Below are 18112 nucleotides of genomic sequence, written 5' to 3'. Positions count from 1 at the left end.
ACAATACAAAAAAAAAATTTATTGGATGGAATCGAACTCGAATCTGAGGTTTGAAAGATGGAGGAGGATTGAAGCAGGACGAAAAGGAATTTTACTCGGCTCTCCGGCTAAACAAAAGTTAGATCGAGAGGGAGAGAGAGATCCGATAAAACTATGCCGTTCTCTCTCGAACTCGATGTATAGCGAAGATGTCCGAAGCTGAGCGATGGTAGCCGAAGGAGGTTGCACACGCATTCGCACCACAGTAATGGTGTGTGTGCCTAACAAAGTGCTTCTCATTCGCGTCCGACAGATGGCGTTAGTGGCTTTATGGTGTGGCAGCCTTGACACTGCTCCAACACACTCATGCACGGGTTGGCGGCCCTGACGCCACGCAGCGGGACAAATTCGCAACGTGCGCCCTCGAGAGGCGCGAAATTCAAAAAAGTATAAATTACAGGAGACATTTAAAACGAAGCCCGGAACTTCCGTTCATGAAGGTAGTCCTCACCTTTTCCGGTTCGCTCGCTAAGGAGTTAGATCCTGTGGTGAAGCGAGTGCGTGAATATCGAGATACAACGTGTATCTTTTCAAGCATCAAAAGATAAAGAACTGTAAAAGTCATTGTGACACCATGGTGCATGAATAAAAAAATCATAAAAGACCATTTTACGAACACACGATTTTATTTTGAACCACAGGAAAATTGGTGACCCCGACGTGATAAGGTGTTTCAAGTGAAAATTGCCGAAGAGACCTTTTCAAGGTGCAAAAGCGTGTGGAAAACACTCAGCTCGTGAATCTGCAGGTGGGCCAGAATGAGTTTGCACCGGACACCTACCCAGGATAGAATGGTCCCACGTGAAGGAGTCGAGACGCGAGAAGTTCAGAGATCCCTCCTGGACCTGGAAAATGAACAGGACCAAGTAAATGAACCAGAGAATCTTGGCCAAGAGACGGAACGACACAATTCTACCGCTAAGAGCGCGCCGCAAGAAGTCATGGCCACATGGCAAGGAAAACTTCCTTCTTTCATGCAAGAAGCACCAGACATCTGGTTCATCGTCGCTGAGGCTGAATTTGTGTCATCGCGAGTAACCAAAGACCAAACCAAATATCTAGCCGTCATAAGGGCACTGGATGTTGGAACTCTAAAACAGATAACCGACATATTAAAGAACCCGCCGGAAAAAAATCTATATGAGAATTTAAAAACGGTCATCTTACAAAGACTGCTCGACTCACGAGTCAAACAGGTAGACCAGCTTCTAAAAAATCTAGTCCTAGGAGATCGCAAACCCTCCCAACTCCTCAGAGAGATGAAAGTATTAGCAAAAGGTGAAATTGGGAAGGAGATTCTACATCAGCTATGGCTGGAGAGGCTGCCAGCCCACATACGGCCACACTTGCTTACTTCAAATAACATGGATCTGGAAGCCGTGGCAGAAATGGCTGACCGACTAGTGGAAGCATTTAGTTCCTCGTACGTAATGGCGACTACGTCTAGTAAACCACATGCGACCAGCAATGAGGGACTCGCGAAGCAACTCCAAGACATGCAGGCTCTTCTCTTGACCTGCATGCAGGAAATAAAAGAAATTAAGGGTCAGGGAGCGCAAACAGAATCACGCCCAGGCTCAGGCAGACCGCATCGGAGTAGATCCCGAACCAAATCTCCTGCTAGAACAAAAAATCTCTGCTATTATCACGAAAGATTCGGCAAGCAAGCGCAGAAGTGCGCCGAGGGATGCCTTCTCTACTCACACCCAAATTCCGCTCCGGAAAACTAACCTTGCTGTCATCCTCAAGATCAGCTGATGACAGCGGAATCACTCAGGTGGCCCACGAAAAACGCCTGCATCTCAGAGACAAGAAGTCCGGGCAAAGGTTTCTTATAGACTCAGGATCCATGCTGTCTATAGTGCCCGTGGGGAATCTGAAAAAGGCCCTAAGAAGGCAAGACCTGACGCTATATGCCGCAAACACGACACAGATACCTACTTTCGGAGAACAAAAACTGAATCTAGATTTGGGTTTACGCAGGAGCTTCCAGTGGACTTTCATCCTGGCAGACGTGCCATCGGCAATCATCGGTGCTGACTTCCTCACGCATTTCAACCTGCTTATAGACCTGAAACACGGTAGATTGATTGACGCCATCACGAGTCTCACGTCGAAAGGAGAAATATTGAGGAGCAGCCTTACCAATCTGTCAACAATCAATCTCTCCGAGCCCTACGCATACCTTCTCTCTCAATATGAAGAGATTACAAAGCCCACAGGCAGACCTACACTCAAGGACATGAGTTTTGCACACCGGATCGTCACGACAGGACCACCCGTGTTTGAGAGATCTCGTAAGATTTTCGGTGAAAGGGCAGCCGCCGCCAAAGCCGAGATAAATGCTCTTCTTGAAGCAGGAACCTTACGACCCTCAAGAAGCCCTTGGGCAAGCCCAATTCATGTAGCACCTAAAAAGGATGGCACCTTCAGGGTTTGTGGGGACTATCGCAGACTAAATGCTATCACTGTACCTGATAAATATGCTCCACCATTAATACAGGATCTTTTTCCTTTGCTTCATGGAAAGACTGTATTCTCCTCTCTGGATTTAACAAAGGCCTACCATCAGATACCTATGGCGGAAGAAGATGTACAGAAAACAGCAATTACAACACCCTGGGGCCTCTACGAGTATGTGGCTATGCCCTTCGGGTTGAAAAACGCCACACAATCGTTCCAGCGCTACATAAATCACGTGTTTCGAGAACTCGAGTTCGTATTCGTCTATGTCGACGACATCCTAGTCATGTCTGAAAACAAAACTCAACACGAAACTCACCTGAAAGCCGTTTTCAAAGTCTTGAAAGATTCAAACCTGTCAATCAATCCTCACAAGTGCAAATTGGGACGAGAGGATATCGACTTCCTGGGATTCAAGATAAGCAAACAGGGATATCTACCTTCAACTGAACGAGTGGAGAAGATCCTAGAGTACCCAAGACCTGAAACAGTTGTGGAGTTACGGCGATTTATAGGAATGATAAATTATTATAGAAGGTCAATGAGAAAGGCAGCACTTATCCAAGCTCCACTCAACGAGTACTTGAAATCCTCCAGAAAGAATGATAGAACCCCAATCAGCTGGAACGCCGTTTCCGAGGAAGCCTTCTTACTATGCAAGCAACGCCTGGCTGAGAACACATTGTTACACTTTCCTTCGTCTGGGGCTAAATTGCGCTTGACCTGTGACGCATCCACCACAATGGAATTTTCAAACATCAGCGCCACCTACCGGCAAGGATTATTTTAGGACCCTGCCATGAGCAATCTCCCGTTTCATCTCTGGTAAAATCTATAGAGGAGTGAATTGCTACAGGGTTTTTTGGTGTTGAGCGATGGTGTTGACTGTTGAGCTGTTGTAAATTGTAATGTTGCATGGCACAGTTTAACGGGATCCCTCACGCCTTCTTTATCGACAGTTCAAGTCAATAAACAATTCGTTTAACGGGATCCCTCACGCGTGCTTTACCGACAGTGCAAGTCAATAAACAATTAAGTTAATATAATTCAAATGCGAAGCAAATTGAACAATCGGGCATTTGTAGGATAATGTGCCAGTCCTAACGAGTCAAACGAACTTAAAAACACTCAAATTAGTTGAAAAATAACGCTGTACCATTGTGCCGCGTTCTTGAAGAGAGGTTACTTTTGGTTATTTCTACTTCAAGAACGCGGGACAGTGGTACAGCGTTATTCTTCATCCGATTTGAGTTTTTTTAAGCTCGATTGACTCGTTAGAATTGGCACCTTGTCATAAAGAAGCCCGTTTTAGCAATTTGGTTCGCATTTGACTTTTATTAAACGAAATGTTTATTGACTTGTACTGTCGGTAAACAATTCGTTTAATAAAATTCAAATGCGAAGCAAATTGAACAATCGGGCGTTTGTTGGACAATGTGCCAGTCTTAACGAGTCAAACGAACTTAAAAACACTCAAATTAGTTGAAAAATAACGCTGTAGCATTGTGCCGTGTTCTTGAAGAGAGGTTACTTTTGGTTATTTCCACTTCAAGAACGCGGGACAGTGGTACAGCGTTATTCTTCATCCGATTTGAATTTTTTTAAGCTCGATTGACTCGTTAGAATTGGCACCTTGTCATAAAGAAGCCCGTTTTTGCAATTTGCTTCGCATTTAACTTTTATTAAACGAATTGTTTATTGGCTTGTACTGTCGGTAAAGCACGCGTGAGGGATCCCGTTAAGTCGTTTTGAGCCGTTAGGTTGCAACGTTGCAGCCTGTTGACACTGTTGATTCATGAATTTCTGTTACTATTATTATTATCAAATTTATGTACTGAACTAATTTTTTTATCTAATCTCTTGAAGACAACGCCTCTTTTGCTTTGACTCACAGTAGTGCTATATAAAGAGAAAGCAAAGAAAGAAATTGATTATTTTTAAATTTTAAATAGTTTATTCAGGTTTCCAGAGCACAATCTGCTCCATTTATTGTTTAAAAAAAACTTCAAGAATGGCTGTACCTGCTCCTTTGCAAAAATTATTCAGGTAAACATCTACCATACTTATTTATTTTGTCATTAGTAAAGGTTATAGTAGGTAACACTTTTTCATATGTCCCATTAGTTATATAGATGAACATAAGACTGAATATATTGATAATTTGAGAGATGTAGTGGCTATAAAATCAGTTTCGGCATGGCCAGCTCACAGGCAAGAAATAACGAAGATGGTAAAATGGACAGAAGTCAAGTTAAAAAATCTTGGAGTCTCTACAGAGTTAGCTAATTTAGGGAAGCAGAATTTGCCAGATGGTAGAGAACTTCCCCTTCCACCAGCTCTGCTAGGAACACTTGGAGCTGATCCAAAGAAAAAAACAGTTTTAATATATGGTCATTTGGATGTACAACCTGCCCTGAAGGAAGATGGATGGGATACCGATCCATTTACTTTGGTTGAAAAGGATGGAAAACTCTTTGGGAGGGGGAGTACTGATGATAAAGGACCAGTTTTGTGCTGGATCCATGCTTTGGAAGCTTATAAGGCTATTAACATTGACTTTCCAGTAAACTTAAAGGTATTAAAAGAAATATATTTATTTTCAGAGATATATCATTAATAAATGCAATGTTAGTTTGTTTTCGAAGGAATGGAGGAATCTGGGTCTGAAGGATTGGATGATTTGCTTTGGTCTCTGAAAGACTCTTTTCTGGTTGGAATAGATTATGTTTGCATATCTGATAATTACTGGTTGGGTACAACTAAGCCATGTATTACTTATGGTTTGAGAGGAATTTCCTATTTTCATCCAACAGTGACATGTGCAGCTAGAGATCTTCATAGTGGAACTTTTGGAGGAACTGTTCATGAAGCTATGGCTGATTTAATTTATCTTATGAATACTTTAGTTGATTCTAATGGGAAAATTCTTATTGATGGCATTTATGATAATGTAGCTGAAATTACAAAGGAAGAAGAGGAAACTTATAAGAATATTGAATTCGACGTGAATGAATTTCGAGAAAGCGTTGGAACTTCTAGATTAGCTCATAATGAAGATAAAGTAAATACAAATATTAAATAGTAAGTAATTGGAACAAGTATAAAGAAAAAAATTTAATTGCAGATTCAATTATTAATGCACCGTTGGAGACAACCAAGTCTTTCCCTGCACGGTATTGAAGGTGCCTTTGCTGAATCAGGTTCTAAGACTGTAATCCCAAGAAAGGTAATTGGAAAATTTTCAATTCGTACAGTACCAAATATGACACCTGATGAGGTTGCTGAGAAAGTCTTTGCTCATTTCAATAAACACTGGAAATTACGTAACAGCCCAAATGAATTTCATTTGCATGTAAGTTATAAAAATTGATTACATTATAATAGGTGAAAGAAAACGGTAATTTCTTAAACGAGATTTATGATTATTTTCAGAAAGACCATTGTGGCAAACCTTGGACAGAGAATCCTGATCACCCCCATTATGTAGCTGCAAGGAAAGCAACAAAGCATGTTTACAAAGTAGAGCCAGATCTTTCCAGAGAAGGAGGTTCAATTCCTGTAACTTTAACTTTCCAAGAAGTAACAGGAAAAAATGTTCTTCTGCTTCCTGTAGGGGCTGGAGATGATGGAGCTCATTCCCAGAATGAAAAATTAAATATCAGGAATTACATTGAAGGTGTAAGTTTTAATTTTTTTACAGATTACGTTTGGTTAAGTATAATAAAAACTAATTTTACTTTTCATTCTAGACGAAACTTCTTGGAGCCTATCTTTATGAAGTTTCTCAGCTTTAAAATCTAAAAAGATGTCTTGCTTTTAAAAAGTGGATTTGTTTATATTTTTATTATATGCTTTTTATTTTTATTAAATAATACTTTCTGGTGTTGGACTATGAAAGAAGATGTTTGGGATAAATTTATATAGCTTTCCTATTTTATTAAAAAATTTTATGAAGTATTGTAAATTTACATTTTTATATTAAACAAGTCTATGTATTAAAAAGTATTGTCTTGTTATTGACTATTCTTGCTGAATTTTTATCACCCATGCCGGTTGACCTTTATTTTCTTCCACAGGTAATTTTATTAATACTCTTTGATCAGGTTTTTCCCACTGAAATCAATTATAAATTTATCATTTGAGTAAAATCAAATTAAAATATAACATATAATAAGCAAATACATACATTAAGAACTCGTTTGGTGCCCAGAAGAGATAGTTGTGTATTTGAAGTTAAATTAAGAGAACCTAAATACAATTGATTATTCTCTGGCCAATCTAATAATAATAAATAAATTGCTTTCTTATCAACATTTTGTGTGTACCAAACGCTACTGGTCAGAGTATCGTTTTGAGCTTTCCATGGCTTTGTATTATAAATTGCTTCTCCATTCACTGATAACCACTCACCTAAAATAATTCTTTAATTATTTTCTTATTCAGATATCCAAATGTCATTTTTATATTCGTATTAATTTACCCATTCCACGTAATCTTTCTTCAAATATTGGAGAAATAATTCCATCTTTGGTAGGCCCTACATTCATTAATAAATTTCCTCCACAACTCACAGTTACTACTAATTCTTTTACCAATTGTTTTAATGTATAATATTCAGATAATGCAGCATTCCTGCGATATCCCCAGGACTTTTTGTCAATGGTCATGGCATTTTCCCATTTGTGTGGTTGAAGAATCCCTGGATTAAATCTATCAGTGCAAGTGTAAAAATCTCCATGATGACATGGAATACCTCTACCCCATCTATCATTAACAACAACAGAATTTTTTACAGGACTGCTATTGTACAACCAAGTAAGAAAATTTTTGGAGTCCCAATAGCTGTCATCAGCTTCCCAATCACCATCTGACCAAAGTACATCAGGCTTATATCTCTCTATAATTTCTTTCATCTCAGGTAAAACTTTCTTTGTGACAAATTCATTGGTGGTAAAATTATGTCTTTTGTCTGACAAATACAGTGGATTGAACCATTCATATAAAGAGTGATATAGTCCAAATTTAATATCTGTATTTTTTCTCAGAGCAGTGGATAGTTCACCTACAAGATCTCTCCCTGGTCCAATATCCTTAGCATTCCAACTGAAAGAGTAAGATGAGTCCCATAAGGTATAGCCCTCATGATGCTTACTTGTCAACACAATATAATTAGCCCCTGAAGCTTTAAACAGTTCACTCCATTGAGAAGCATTAAAGAATTCTGCAGTGAAGTCTTTTGCAAATTCTTGATAAGTCATTTTTAATGGATAATTTTTTTTCATAAATTCAACATACTTAGGATTTCTTGCTCCTGAGAAAAAAGAATTAAATATCAGTTAAATCTAATAAAAACATTGTGATATGTAACCAATAAATCTCATGCCTTTCCAATTGGCCCAGAACCATTCAGATCCAAAGCTAGGAACACTATAAACACCCCAATGAAGGAAAATTCCAAGTTTGGCATTGTCATACCATGAAGGAAGAGGACGACTATCTAAACTTTCCCAAGTTGGTTTATACTTCTCTTCAGCTTTGAAATAATCATTAAGATATTGTTTTTCTTCATTGATATCCAATACACGATAATTACTTTCTAGTGAATAAGATGCAGAACATAAAGAATACAATAGCAAAAGCAACAGCATTTTAATGCAGACTAAATGTAAAACTGAGAAAAAATTATTTATATCCTTTCATGAAAAGATTATTTAATCAATAATTGATAAAAATTTTCCATTATCGAAGATTGCTATTTTATCAATAACTTCGCCGGCTTGTTGTTTACAAGATATTTTCATAAATAGTAAATATTTGTTCTTCGGTATGTACATGTGTTATATATATATATATATAAGATTAAAATATGTATGATAATTTTTTTTAATAATAAAATAAATCAAGGGACTTTAAACACTCTTTCACATAATTGTAATTTTTTTATATAATTTTAAAGATATAAGTATAAAAATCAAATATCAGAACGCGATCAGCTGATACGAATGACTAACCGACTAACGGCCGTATTCATCAGGGGCTGGTTGGCCTGGTTGGCCTGGCTGGGCCCAGCTGGGCCTAGGGCCAGGGGCTGGACCAGCGTTGCCAAGTGTAGTATAATTATATTTCTAGCCTCGTACTTCGAGATTACAATGTAATATCATCCTGTCCCGCTAGATGTCGCAACAATTCAGAGTAAAATTTAAGCCTAAAGATTCCTCTCTCTCAGTCGTAGTTCGTAGTCTCGTCAGTCCAGATTTGCAAATATCACAAAATTGTCCAAAATTCATCAATTTCCTATGAAATGCAAAAATCTGACATAATTTCTATGATGAGAGCCTAATAAATGAAAATGTGGGGCGGCTAGGATGTTTCTTCGGTTACTTTCTTGTATGGTACACCTATAAGCGAATGAAATCTCCTAAAAAATATGCCAAAATAATGGCAGGAAATAAAATTGCGCCTTAATATTACAATGTAAAATACAATGTCAAGAAATAGCTCAAACTAACAACTTTCAAACTTGTTTCATGCAAAATTTTAGTGTAGGAGGTACTTCCGCCTTGAAAATTTTGCAAATTCATGTATAATTGTTGATAAATAAATAATTATTGATCCAGAATGCACTTAAAATAAAGGATTATTAAAATTGAGTTTTACACTATGAGCTTTAAAAATCTGACTTTATTTCTATATTGAGAGGCAAATAATTCCGTTGGTCAAGCTTCTTGGCTCTTTTTTCGGCCATAATCTGGTGTAAAATGTCCGAATGAACAAATAGATGCTATAAATGATAACCAAATCACGTTGGAATCAAAAGTTGGCTTTCATAGCTATGTTGCAAAATCAAGCCTAGAAATGGCTAAAATTGTCCATTTTCAAACACATTTAATGGGAAAGTGGAGTGTCGTAGCCGCTTCCGGTTGGATTTTTTTGCTATTTCAGGTATAGTTGTCAGTAATAATAATAAAAATACCCTCTGAAAGCTCTGAAATGGTAAGTTTATTGAAATTGAATTTTACCCTATGAGAATCAAAAATCTGACTTTAAGCACATATTGAGAGGCAATTAACTCAATTTCTCTTGCTTCTCGGCTCTTTTTTCGGCCATAATCTGGTCTAAAATGTCCGAATGAACAAATAGATGCTATTAATCATCATCAAATCATGTCCGACTCTAATTCTAGTTTCCTAAGCTGTGCTGCAATATAGTGTTCTTGAATGGCTGAAATGTAGGTCTTCAAATCATCATATCTAAATTAACGGTCTCTACGAGGTGGCTCCTTCTGTGAAGTAAAATAGGAGTAAGGGTTTATGAAATAAATAGAGGTGTGAAATACATTTTATTTTTTTTTATTTAATTATAATACACAAAATAACCCGCAGGACGGGAATTGCTGCGCTGTCTGGGGTATTCTTCCCTGACCCGGCTATGATAGTAGCGCCTACTATTTCCCCTACTAGAAGCTCGAGCTGTAACAGAAAAAAGGAAAACATTCTTAGATTAGATACCATTGTAATAATTAATCTAATTCTTTATATAACTAATAGGAAAGGAAAGGTTCTGTAAATGGAAAAGATGAAATGCCTAACTACACTTAAGATTCTTCATGCTTACGTATATAGCCGGGTCTCGCCGCCTGAGTGGCAGGCACGAACGCTTGCACTGCCACTTGTTGTTGCTGCTGTTGCTGCGGCTGCTGCGGTTGCAGTTGCTGCTGCTGCGGCTGCTGTTGTTGCAGTCGCTGCTGCTGCGGCTGCTGTTGTTGCTGCTGCAGCTGCTGTTGTTGCTGCGGCTGCAGTTGCTGCTGCGGCTGCAGTTGCTGCTGCTGTGGCTGCTGCTGCTCCAGCCGCTCCAGCCGCTCCTTAATTTGGTGGAGGAGAACCCCGTTCTCCTCCACCCGCTCCTTTATAATTCGCAGGAGATCCTTCGTAGTTTCTGTAACAGATAATCATTAATAAAATTTATTATTTGCAAAATAGACTTTACTAAAAAGTTCGTTTCCACTCACCATTCCCATTGGGCATAGGTTCGGCCATGATTCTGTAACAAACAAAAAGAATTGAAATTATTATATGAAGGAAAAGGTTTTTGTATTCGATAAATGAGACAATTATAATGGAGAAAGTAAAGTGAGAGAAATGTCAAAAATTTATTGAATACTGTTGAAAGTACTTACATTATCCTTCCTTTGCTTCTGCTTTCGAAGTTAATCCGTCGAGATTCAAGATACGAGTGAGGTACCAACGAAGTTCGTCTTCACCAAATCACCACAGTACTTTTCAAATTAAATATACAAGGTGTCCTATTGGTTTTCTAACACAATTGTTACATGAGAACCTATTATTGTTGGAGATATTATTTCACATGATTAGTTGCTTTATTCTATTTGCCATCTTTATTATTTACTGTATACCCTGTGTATTATATACAAGTTCTTCTACATTACAGTAACCGTAACTTTTAAATCGAGAAGGAACCGATTTGGAATTCTTCTTAACGCGATATAAATTAAATTTCTAATTTCCGATACTGAAATAAATTAAGTATTACTTACATTTAATAATATTTTAATTATTTCATGAAAATCTTTACGAAAAAAATGACTACTGCAGTGGGATTCGAACCCACGTCCTACGGTACAGAGGTCTGACGCCTTACCCACTACACCACAAGGCTCCATTGGATAGTTAAAACTTTATCGTCTATATAATCTAAGCGATAATGCGTAAATATTTTATATGCTTTAATAAAATATTATTTGGCAGTTAGACTAAAAGAATTTGTTATTAATTGAATTATTTATTAATTCAATTTATTACTAATAGCTTGTTGGCTATTTATATCGGAAATTTTTAATTTTCTGGGGAAGTCGTGTAGTGGGTGAGTGGATAGCGCATAAGAATGCTGATCCTGTTGTCACAGGTTCGATTCCCAGTGAAACTATCAGTTTTTTTTAATGCCAACTAATTAATTATCCGTCAGGTCATCAACCCTACATTACAAATCGTTGAACCTTACCCCATTTCTGCCTTTATTTGTACACAATTTAATAAATGTATAAAAGTAGATGAAGCCTTTGTATCTTGGGCATTTGCCTTAAAGCTATTAATCGGATTAATTGACAGTTTCGTGATATAAAGTGATTAAAGTGATAGGAAGAGTGGAAAATGTCTTCCAGTGAAAATAGCCCGGTATCAAAAAAGACTAGAATGTCTTCCAATCCGCAAAAGAGAAAAAGCAGCCACAAAAAGAAATTTCAATATCATTGGTATGATTTGAACCCATCTTGGATGAAGTGGGCAAAGCCGATACCTGATGACAGTAGTAAGTTTCACTGTTTAATTTGCGATAAAGTTTTAAATTGCGGTTATTCGGAAATTCAGAAACATGAGTCCTCCAGCATTCACGTGCAAAATGCTGTTCAATTTTCAAATCGGCATATTCCGCAAAGCTCCAGTAGCTCATCTAATTCCGCAGAATTTTCGAAGGAAAAAGAATTTGATTTTCTTGAACGCGTTAAAATAGCGGAAATAAGATTGTCAACGTTTTTTGTAGAACATAATATCCCGTATATAGCAAGCTCCGCAATGGTTAATATGTTTAAACAGATAGGCAAGGAACCGGAAGTACTACAAGCCATAACATTAGGACGTGTTAAATTATCAAAAATTATAACTAATGTGGTTTGTCGCGAAGAAACACAAAGTCTCACGGAAACGTTACAAAATACAAAATTCTCGGTATTTGTTGATGAGACTTCGGATTTAACAAATGAAAAATGGTTTTCAATAATGGTTCGGTATATTGAACCTGCGTCATTGCAAATTCAAACACGTCTATTGCAATTAATAAATATTGACGCAAGAGATTGTTCGGCCGAAAAGTTATTTTCCGCGTTTAATAATGAAATGGTAAAAAAACAAATACCATTAAGCCAAATATTAGCAATAGCCTGTGACAATGCATCTGTTATGATCGGTAGAAATTCGTCTTTTCGAACGAAAATATTAGAAAAGAATGCAAATATAATAACGTTTCCATGCATATGTCATTTATCGTCACTCGTTGCTTCCGCTGCTTGTAAAGAGCTACCTTCATTCCCGGAAGAATTTGTGAAGAAAATTGTTAATTTCGTGAGCGGAAGCCCTAAACGGACGGCAATATTTCGGGAATTTCAAAGGTGTTTTGCAGGAAAAATAACAAATTTGTTGAAGCATGCCGAAACTCGATGGCTTACTCGCTATAAATGTATTGATCGTGTATTAGAATATTGGGATGTTCTAAATAACTTTCTATTAGAACAATCCTCAGAAAATAATATGCAAGCCTATGAATTGCACCAATGTATGCAGAACGCTGAAACTAAAGCGTATTTGTATTTTCTGCATTTTATTTTAAATAAGTTCAATACTTTTAATGCCGAGTTTCAAGCACGCGAAACAAAACTGCATTTATTGCAGCCAAAATCGGTTGAAATTTTAATTTTTATTTTAAGAAATTTCATGAAACCTGCATTATTGAAGTTTTGCATAGCTCAAGCAAATTTCTGTGATATTAATTTTTCCAAGGATATTAATATTATTCCGTTGGAAGATATAAACGTAGGATATGATTGTGAAGAATATCTGCAAGACCAAAAGAGTAAAGAAACGTTAACGCAAATGCAAGTTCATGATATTAAAAAGAATTGTTTAAAACTTTTAATAAAAGCTGCTGACGAAATTCGTAACCGTTTCCCAATACATGATGAGTTTTATAAAAATTTTACAGTTCTTGATAACGAGAACTCACTTTTTAACTCAGATAGAGAATCATCGGCTGCAGCATTATTAAAAATTGGCAATACATTTGGTATAAAAAATGACATAGAGCTAAAAAAAGAATGGTTTTCTTTATTTAACGATGAGTCAGCAGATCAGAAATATAAATGGTCTAGACTTTCCTTCGATGACATGTGGATAAAAATTTCGCAAACTAAATGTGAAAGGAAGGAAAAATATCCTTTGTTGAAATTACTATCGTGTATAGTACGGTCACTTCCACATTCGAATGCAGAAGCAGAACGGTGCTTTTCAATCATTCCTGATGTCAAAACGAAAAAAAGGAATCGTATAAGTTCTGCTACTTTAAATGCAATTTGCGTCATTAAAAATTATTTGAAATGTACAAATCATGATAGCATTACAATGCCAATAAGTAAAAAACACATAAAATTAACTGAAAAAGATAATTTATACGCAAGAAGTTACGTCGAAAATAAGGTAACTCTTACAATTCATGGATACACAAATGACGATGATGATATTGATGGTGATTTTGATGACGAAGTACTTTACGATAATTGAAGGAATGTCTGACGGATTCGACAATTATAAAATCGAGTGAAACTATGTCTGACGGATTCGACAATTATAAAATCAAGTGAAAAAATGTCTGACGGATTCGACAATTATAAAATCAAGTGAAAAAATGTCTGACGGATTCGACAAATGAGAATAGTGTCTGACGGATTCGACAGTTCAAAGAAAATACGTAAAATTGACCGAAAAAATACGTAAACCGCGAAAGGAGGGTTTTTTAGTGGGTAGGCGCTGTCAGAAGAACCATGTAGTTCGAACTTAATAAGTATATTAATTCGACACAAGCATGGAGATGGTGAGTCCCACACTATTTAGTATACGGCTAAAATATATATTCATTCCAACAATTGAACTTACATTACACAACTGTTTTATAACTTTTTGTGTAATGAAAGAACACAATAGGAAGAAATGTATGTTTCCGTAATACTAAGTGTGCCAGGATGCATTTTTCCCTTAAAAAAAAAAAAAAAAAAAACACTGCAACAATTTACAATTAAAAATTGTTTTCATTTTTCCAATAGGAAATATTTCATGGAACACGAAGAGAAATTCAACAAGCTTTATTCGCTGAGTATGGAGATTCAGAGAGACTTTTGATTCTCATAGGGTAAAATTGAATTTCAATAAACTTACCATTTCAGAGCTTTCAGAGGGTATTTTTATTATTATTACTGACAACTATACCTGAAATAGCAAAAAAATCCAACCGGAAGCGGCTACGACACTCCACTTTCCCATTAAATGTGTTTGAAAATGGACAATTTTAGCCATTTCTAGGCTTGATTTTGCAACATAGCTATGAAAGTCAACTTTTGGTTCCAAGGTGATTTAATGATCATTTATAGTATGTATTTGTTCATTCGGACATTTTACACCAGATTATGGCCGAAAAAAGAGCCGAGAAGCAAGAGAAATTGAGTTATTTGCCTCTCAATATGTGCTTAAAGTCAGATTTTTGATTCTCATAGGGTAAAATTGAATTTCAATAAACTTACCATTTCAGAGCTTTCAGAGGGTATTTTTATTATTATTACTGACAACTATACCTGAAATAGCAAAAAAATCCAACCGGAAGCGGCTACGACACTCCACTTTCCCATTAAATGTGTTTGAAAATGGACAATTTTAGCCATTTCTAGGCTTGATTTTGCAACATAGCTATGAAAGCCAACTTTTGATTCCAACGTGATTTGGTTATCATTTATAGCATCTATTTGTTCATTCGGACATTTTACACCAGATTATGGCCGAAAAAAGAGCCAAGAAGCTTGACCAACGGAATTATTTGCCTCTCAATATAGAAATAAAGTCAGATTTTTAAAGCTCATAGTGTAAAACTCAATTTTAATAATCCTTTATTTTAAGTGCATTCTGGATCAATAATTATTTATTTATCAACAATTATACATGAATTTGCAAAATTTTCAAGGCGGAAGTACCTCCTACACTAAAATTTTGCATGAAACAAGTTTGAAAGTTGTTAGTTTGAGCTATTTCTTGACATTGTATTTTACATTGTAATATTAAGGCGCAATTTTATTTCCTGCCATTATTTTGGCATATTTTTTAGGAGATTTCATTCGCTTATAGGTGTACCATACAAGAAAGTAACCGAAGAAACATCCTAGCCGCCCCACATTTTCATTTATTAGGCTCTCATCATAGAAATTATGTCAGATTTTTGCATTTCATAGGAAATTGATGAATTTTGGACAATTTTGTGATATTTGCAAATCCAAATCACCATCGGTACAGTGATGTTGCAAGAAAATGGTCGAGTTTTTACCTCATTTTTAACCATTTTTTCAAATTAATCAATCTCATGTATTCTCGTATAATTTTTTATTTAATTAATTTTAAATGTCACACTTCAGTGATCATTTTGTGCAATATAATAAGGGTTTTTTCTTTCAATTAGTTACACGGATAATATTATTTCTTTGTTAGTTTTATTTCATCTCATAATAATTTTTTATATACAAAAATTTTTTACAATTTTGAGGATAATTGTTAAATTATAGTAACATTTAATAATTTTCCTGTATTATAATTGTCAAAAAATAAATTTCTCTTACGAGCGCATCGAGCCGGCCGACACCCTTGGAAAAGGAGTTTCGCGCGGCTCGTTGGCTAAACTTAGGTGAAATAGAGAGCGAAAGAGAGGTCCGAGAAAAGTATATTCATCCCTCTCGTACTCATACCTCACCGGAGCTAACCGAACTTCAACGGCGAAAGCCGAGACACGCACGTATCGATGTAGCTGTGTGCGTGACCAGCGAGCGGCGACAGTAGTGGGGTTGGCTCACCGATGTACCGCTGGCACTGTGTGCGTGCAAGCTAGTGGCGGCGTGGTGGGGATACCGAATTCCCACAAGTTAACATCAGGGGCTGGACACTCAGGCCTCGAAGGCTCGAATTATTTGTACCGAAGGCAATTCTTAGCCAACCGAAGAAAGTTAAATTCGAAGAAAATACTGTATTTAAGTTGGTAGCAGTGCTTGAGAATGTTGATAGATATAGCACATAAATGACATATATATATGTTGTCTTGTGGATTGCAAAATCCCATGAACTGCCATAAACGAAGACAAAATGAAGAAATAAGATAATATAAAATTATATAAATATAGGTACAAGAGGAAATTTAACAGATTACTTTGGTTTCAGAATTCCAGATTGGTTCTGAAGAAGAAAAATTCGAAAAAGAAAATGTAGTAGCTAAAGCATCAAAAGCTGGTAATATTTTTAACGTTTGATAATATTTAGTTTAATAAATTTAACATTTTAATGTTATTTCTTTCAATTTTGAGAAGAGGTAGGAGGCAGAGAAAGGACGACAATAGTCTGGAAGGGAAAAAGAATAAATAGATATGTAAAAGGAACTTCAATCTACATAACAATTAACAATTAGATATATATAGTATAGCTGTATCTTTATTTTGTGACTATAAATTGACATATATTTATAGTATATAAAATTTAGCCTTTTAATAACATGACATTTTCTATTTTCCAGATTTATTACAATTGTTCCAGTAAATAATATTTTTATTTAAACATGACTGTTACAAAGAATTTATTTTTTGTTCTTCATATAAATATTATAATTAAGAATTACTTTTTTTTCACATGTAAATATTATAATAAAGTTTTGTTTATACAATTATAAATATATTCAGTAGCTGTTCTTATATGCAAAATAACCCAATCGAATGTTCCAGTATTCAATAATAATTCTAATTCCATTGGTGTAATACTATCTTCCAACAAAATTTTATTTCCAGTCCCATAGTTAAAGCCACAAAGTACTCCAAACGAACCTTCATCTATTTGTATTGCATTATTAAAGCGATATGATGTTTGACTGCCATAGTTCCAGTAGCAGTAGTATCAGTGGTAGAATCATTTCTGTGGTAGCAGAATAATTATTGATTACAGTTACAGCAGTCTGAAAAGTTTTACCATAAAGGCATATTACTATAGTGATAAAAGAATTAAAAGAGGAAAATGATAAAGTATTGACCTGATTATTTGTACTTGCCACTCGAATCAATGTTTTATGTCACTGCCATATAGGCAAGATCAAGTGCTATTGCCAAAATGCTGTCCAACTAATCTGTAAAGTATGAGTGTCGCAGCTAGCCAAAGCATAAACAGGCTCATATATGTAGCGAAGAATGAATCACAAAGAAATATATTTAGATTTGGTGTATCTTCATCTTTTTCTCTTGCTAGAAATGCACGTAAACTCGTGATACTTGACCATTTTTCAGGTGAAGTGTTAATATAAACACCGTCGTCTGTTAAATATCGTCTGTGGTATCTATACGATACTATTAAACGACCTCCCATAAAGGTTTTAACGTTTACAAATGCTGGTAGATTGCTCTTATGTTTAACAGAAGAGATAAATTATTAACAATCCTCAAATTAACTTTATCAGCTAAATTGGAATACTGACCTGTCCGTTTCATGGTTCTTTATCACAATTGTACCAGAGTCACTAAGTGATTGATAGATACATGCACTTAGTGCAACCGTAAGATCTCTCATTGTGAATATTTCAGAATAATGTGTATTTCGATTGGGCATAGGTGCATTTCGTAGTTCAACCAGTGTTTGTAACATATTATGCGCCAGAAACCGGAAATAATAATGGATAAAGGAAGTATGAAAAAATCAATAAAAGGATACTAATTGATTTGTAAACAAATATCTTACTTGCAAATGTCTCACTGGGTCAGTGA

General features: G+C 35.9%; 4 protein-coding genes and 1 long non-coding RNA gene across 7 annotated transcripts; 4 read left to right on the top strand and 1 right to left on the bottom strand.

Annotated features, from left to right (window-relative positions):
- Nucleotides 1-797: 797 nt before the first annotated feature.
- Nucleotides 798-3292, top strand: LOC136778711 (uncharacterized). The gene is made up of 2 exons (XM_066735809.1): nucleotides 798-1714; nucleotides 1789-3292. Exons 1-2 carry the CDS (start codon nucleotides 798-800, stop codon nucleotides 3290-3292), a joined length of 2421 nt encoding a protein of 806 aa, XP_066591906.1.
- Nucleotides 3293-3388: 96 nt separating this feature from the next.
- Cndp2 (Cytosolic non-specific dipeptidase 2) lies at nucleotides 3389-6465 on the top strand. Of its 2 annotated transcripts, XM_066735141.1 has the most exons (7): nucleotides 3389-3407; nucleotides 4455-4548; nucleotides 4627-5077; nucleotides 5135-5563; nucleotides 5627-5854; nucleotides 5935-6180; nucleotides 6252-6393. In XM_066735141.1, the coding sequence occupies exons 2-7, from the start codon at nucleotides 4514-4516 to the stop codon at nucleotides 6294-6296; spliced, it is 1434 nt and encodes a 477-aa protein (XP_066591238.1). In that variant the 5' UTR covers nucleotides 3389-3407; nucleotides 4455-4513; the 3' UTR covers nucleotides 6297-6393. The 2 variants fall into 2 exon arrangements, with proteins under 2 accessions (XP_066591238.1, XP_066591237.1); XM_066735140.1 differs by lacking the exon at nucleotides 3389-3407 and having other exon boundaries at nucleotides 4340-4548; nucleotides 6252-6465.
- Nucleotides 6413-8548, bottom strand: Fuca (alpha-L-fucosidase). Of its 2 annotated transcripts, XM_066735143.1 has the most exons (5): nucleotides 7886-8548; nucleotides 7798-7813; nucleotides 6983-7605; nucleotides 6689-6912; nucleotides 6413-6615 (listed from the first exon to the last, which is right to left on the bottom strand). In XM_066735143.1, the coding sequence occupies exons 1-5, from the start codon at nucleotides 8148-8150 to the stop codon at nucleotides 6523-6525; spliced, it is 1221 nt and encodes a 406-aa protein (XP_066591240.1). In that variant the 5' UTR covers nucleotides 8151-8548; the 3' UTR covers nucleotides 6413-6522. The 2 variants fall into 2 exon arrangements, with proteins under 2 accessions (XP_066591240.1, XP_066591239.1); XM_066735142.1 differs by having other exon boundaries at nucleotides 6983-7813; nucleotides 7886-8547.
- Nucleotides 8549-11669: 3121 nt separating this feature from the next.
- LOC136778710 (protein FAM200A-like) lies at nucleotides 11670-13847 on the top strand. Its single transcript, XM_066735808.1, has one exon. It carries the CDS (start codon nucleotides 11670-11672, stop codon nucleotides 13845-13847), a length of 2178 nt encoding a protein of 725 aa, XP_066591905.1.
- Nucleotides 13848-16253: 2406 nt separating this feature from the next.
- On the top strand, nucleotides 16254-16995 carry LOC136778607 (uncharacterized). Its single transcript, XR_010823468.1, has 2 exons — nucleotides 16254-16601; nucleotides 16679-16995. It is a non-coding gene; the product is annotated as an uncharacterized lncRNA (long non-coding RNA).
- Nucleotides 16996-18112: the final 1117 nt, after the last annotated feature.

The sequence above is a fragment of the Prorops nasuta genome, unplaced genomic scaffold, assembly GCF_024137725.1.
Source record: "Prorops nasuta isolate Cenicafe-Biocafe unplaced genomic scaffold, Cenicafe_Pnas_1.2 PNAS00014, whole genome shotgun sequence".
Lineage (NCBI taxonomy): Eukaryota > Metazoa > Arthropoda > Insecta > Hymenoptera > Bethylidae > Prorops > Prorops nasuta.
Note: the sequence above shows the minus strand (reverse complement) of the source record. Positions and strands in the feature narration are given on the sequence as shown.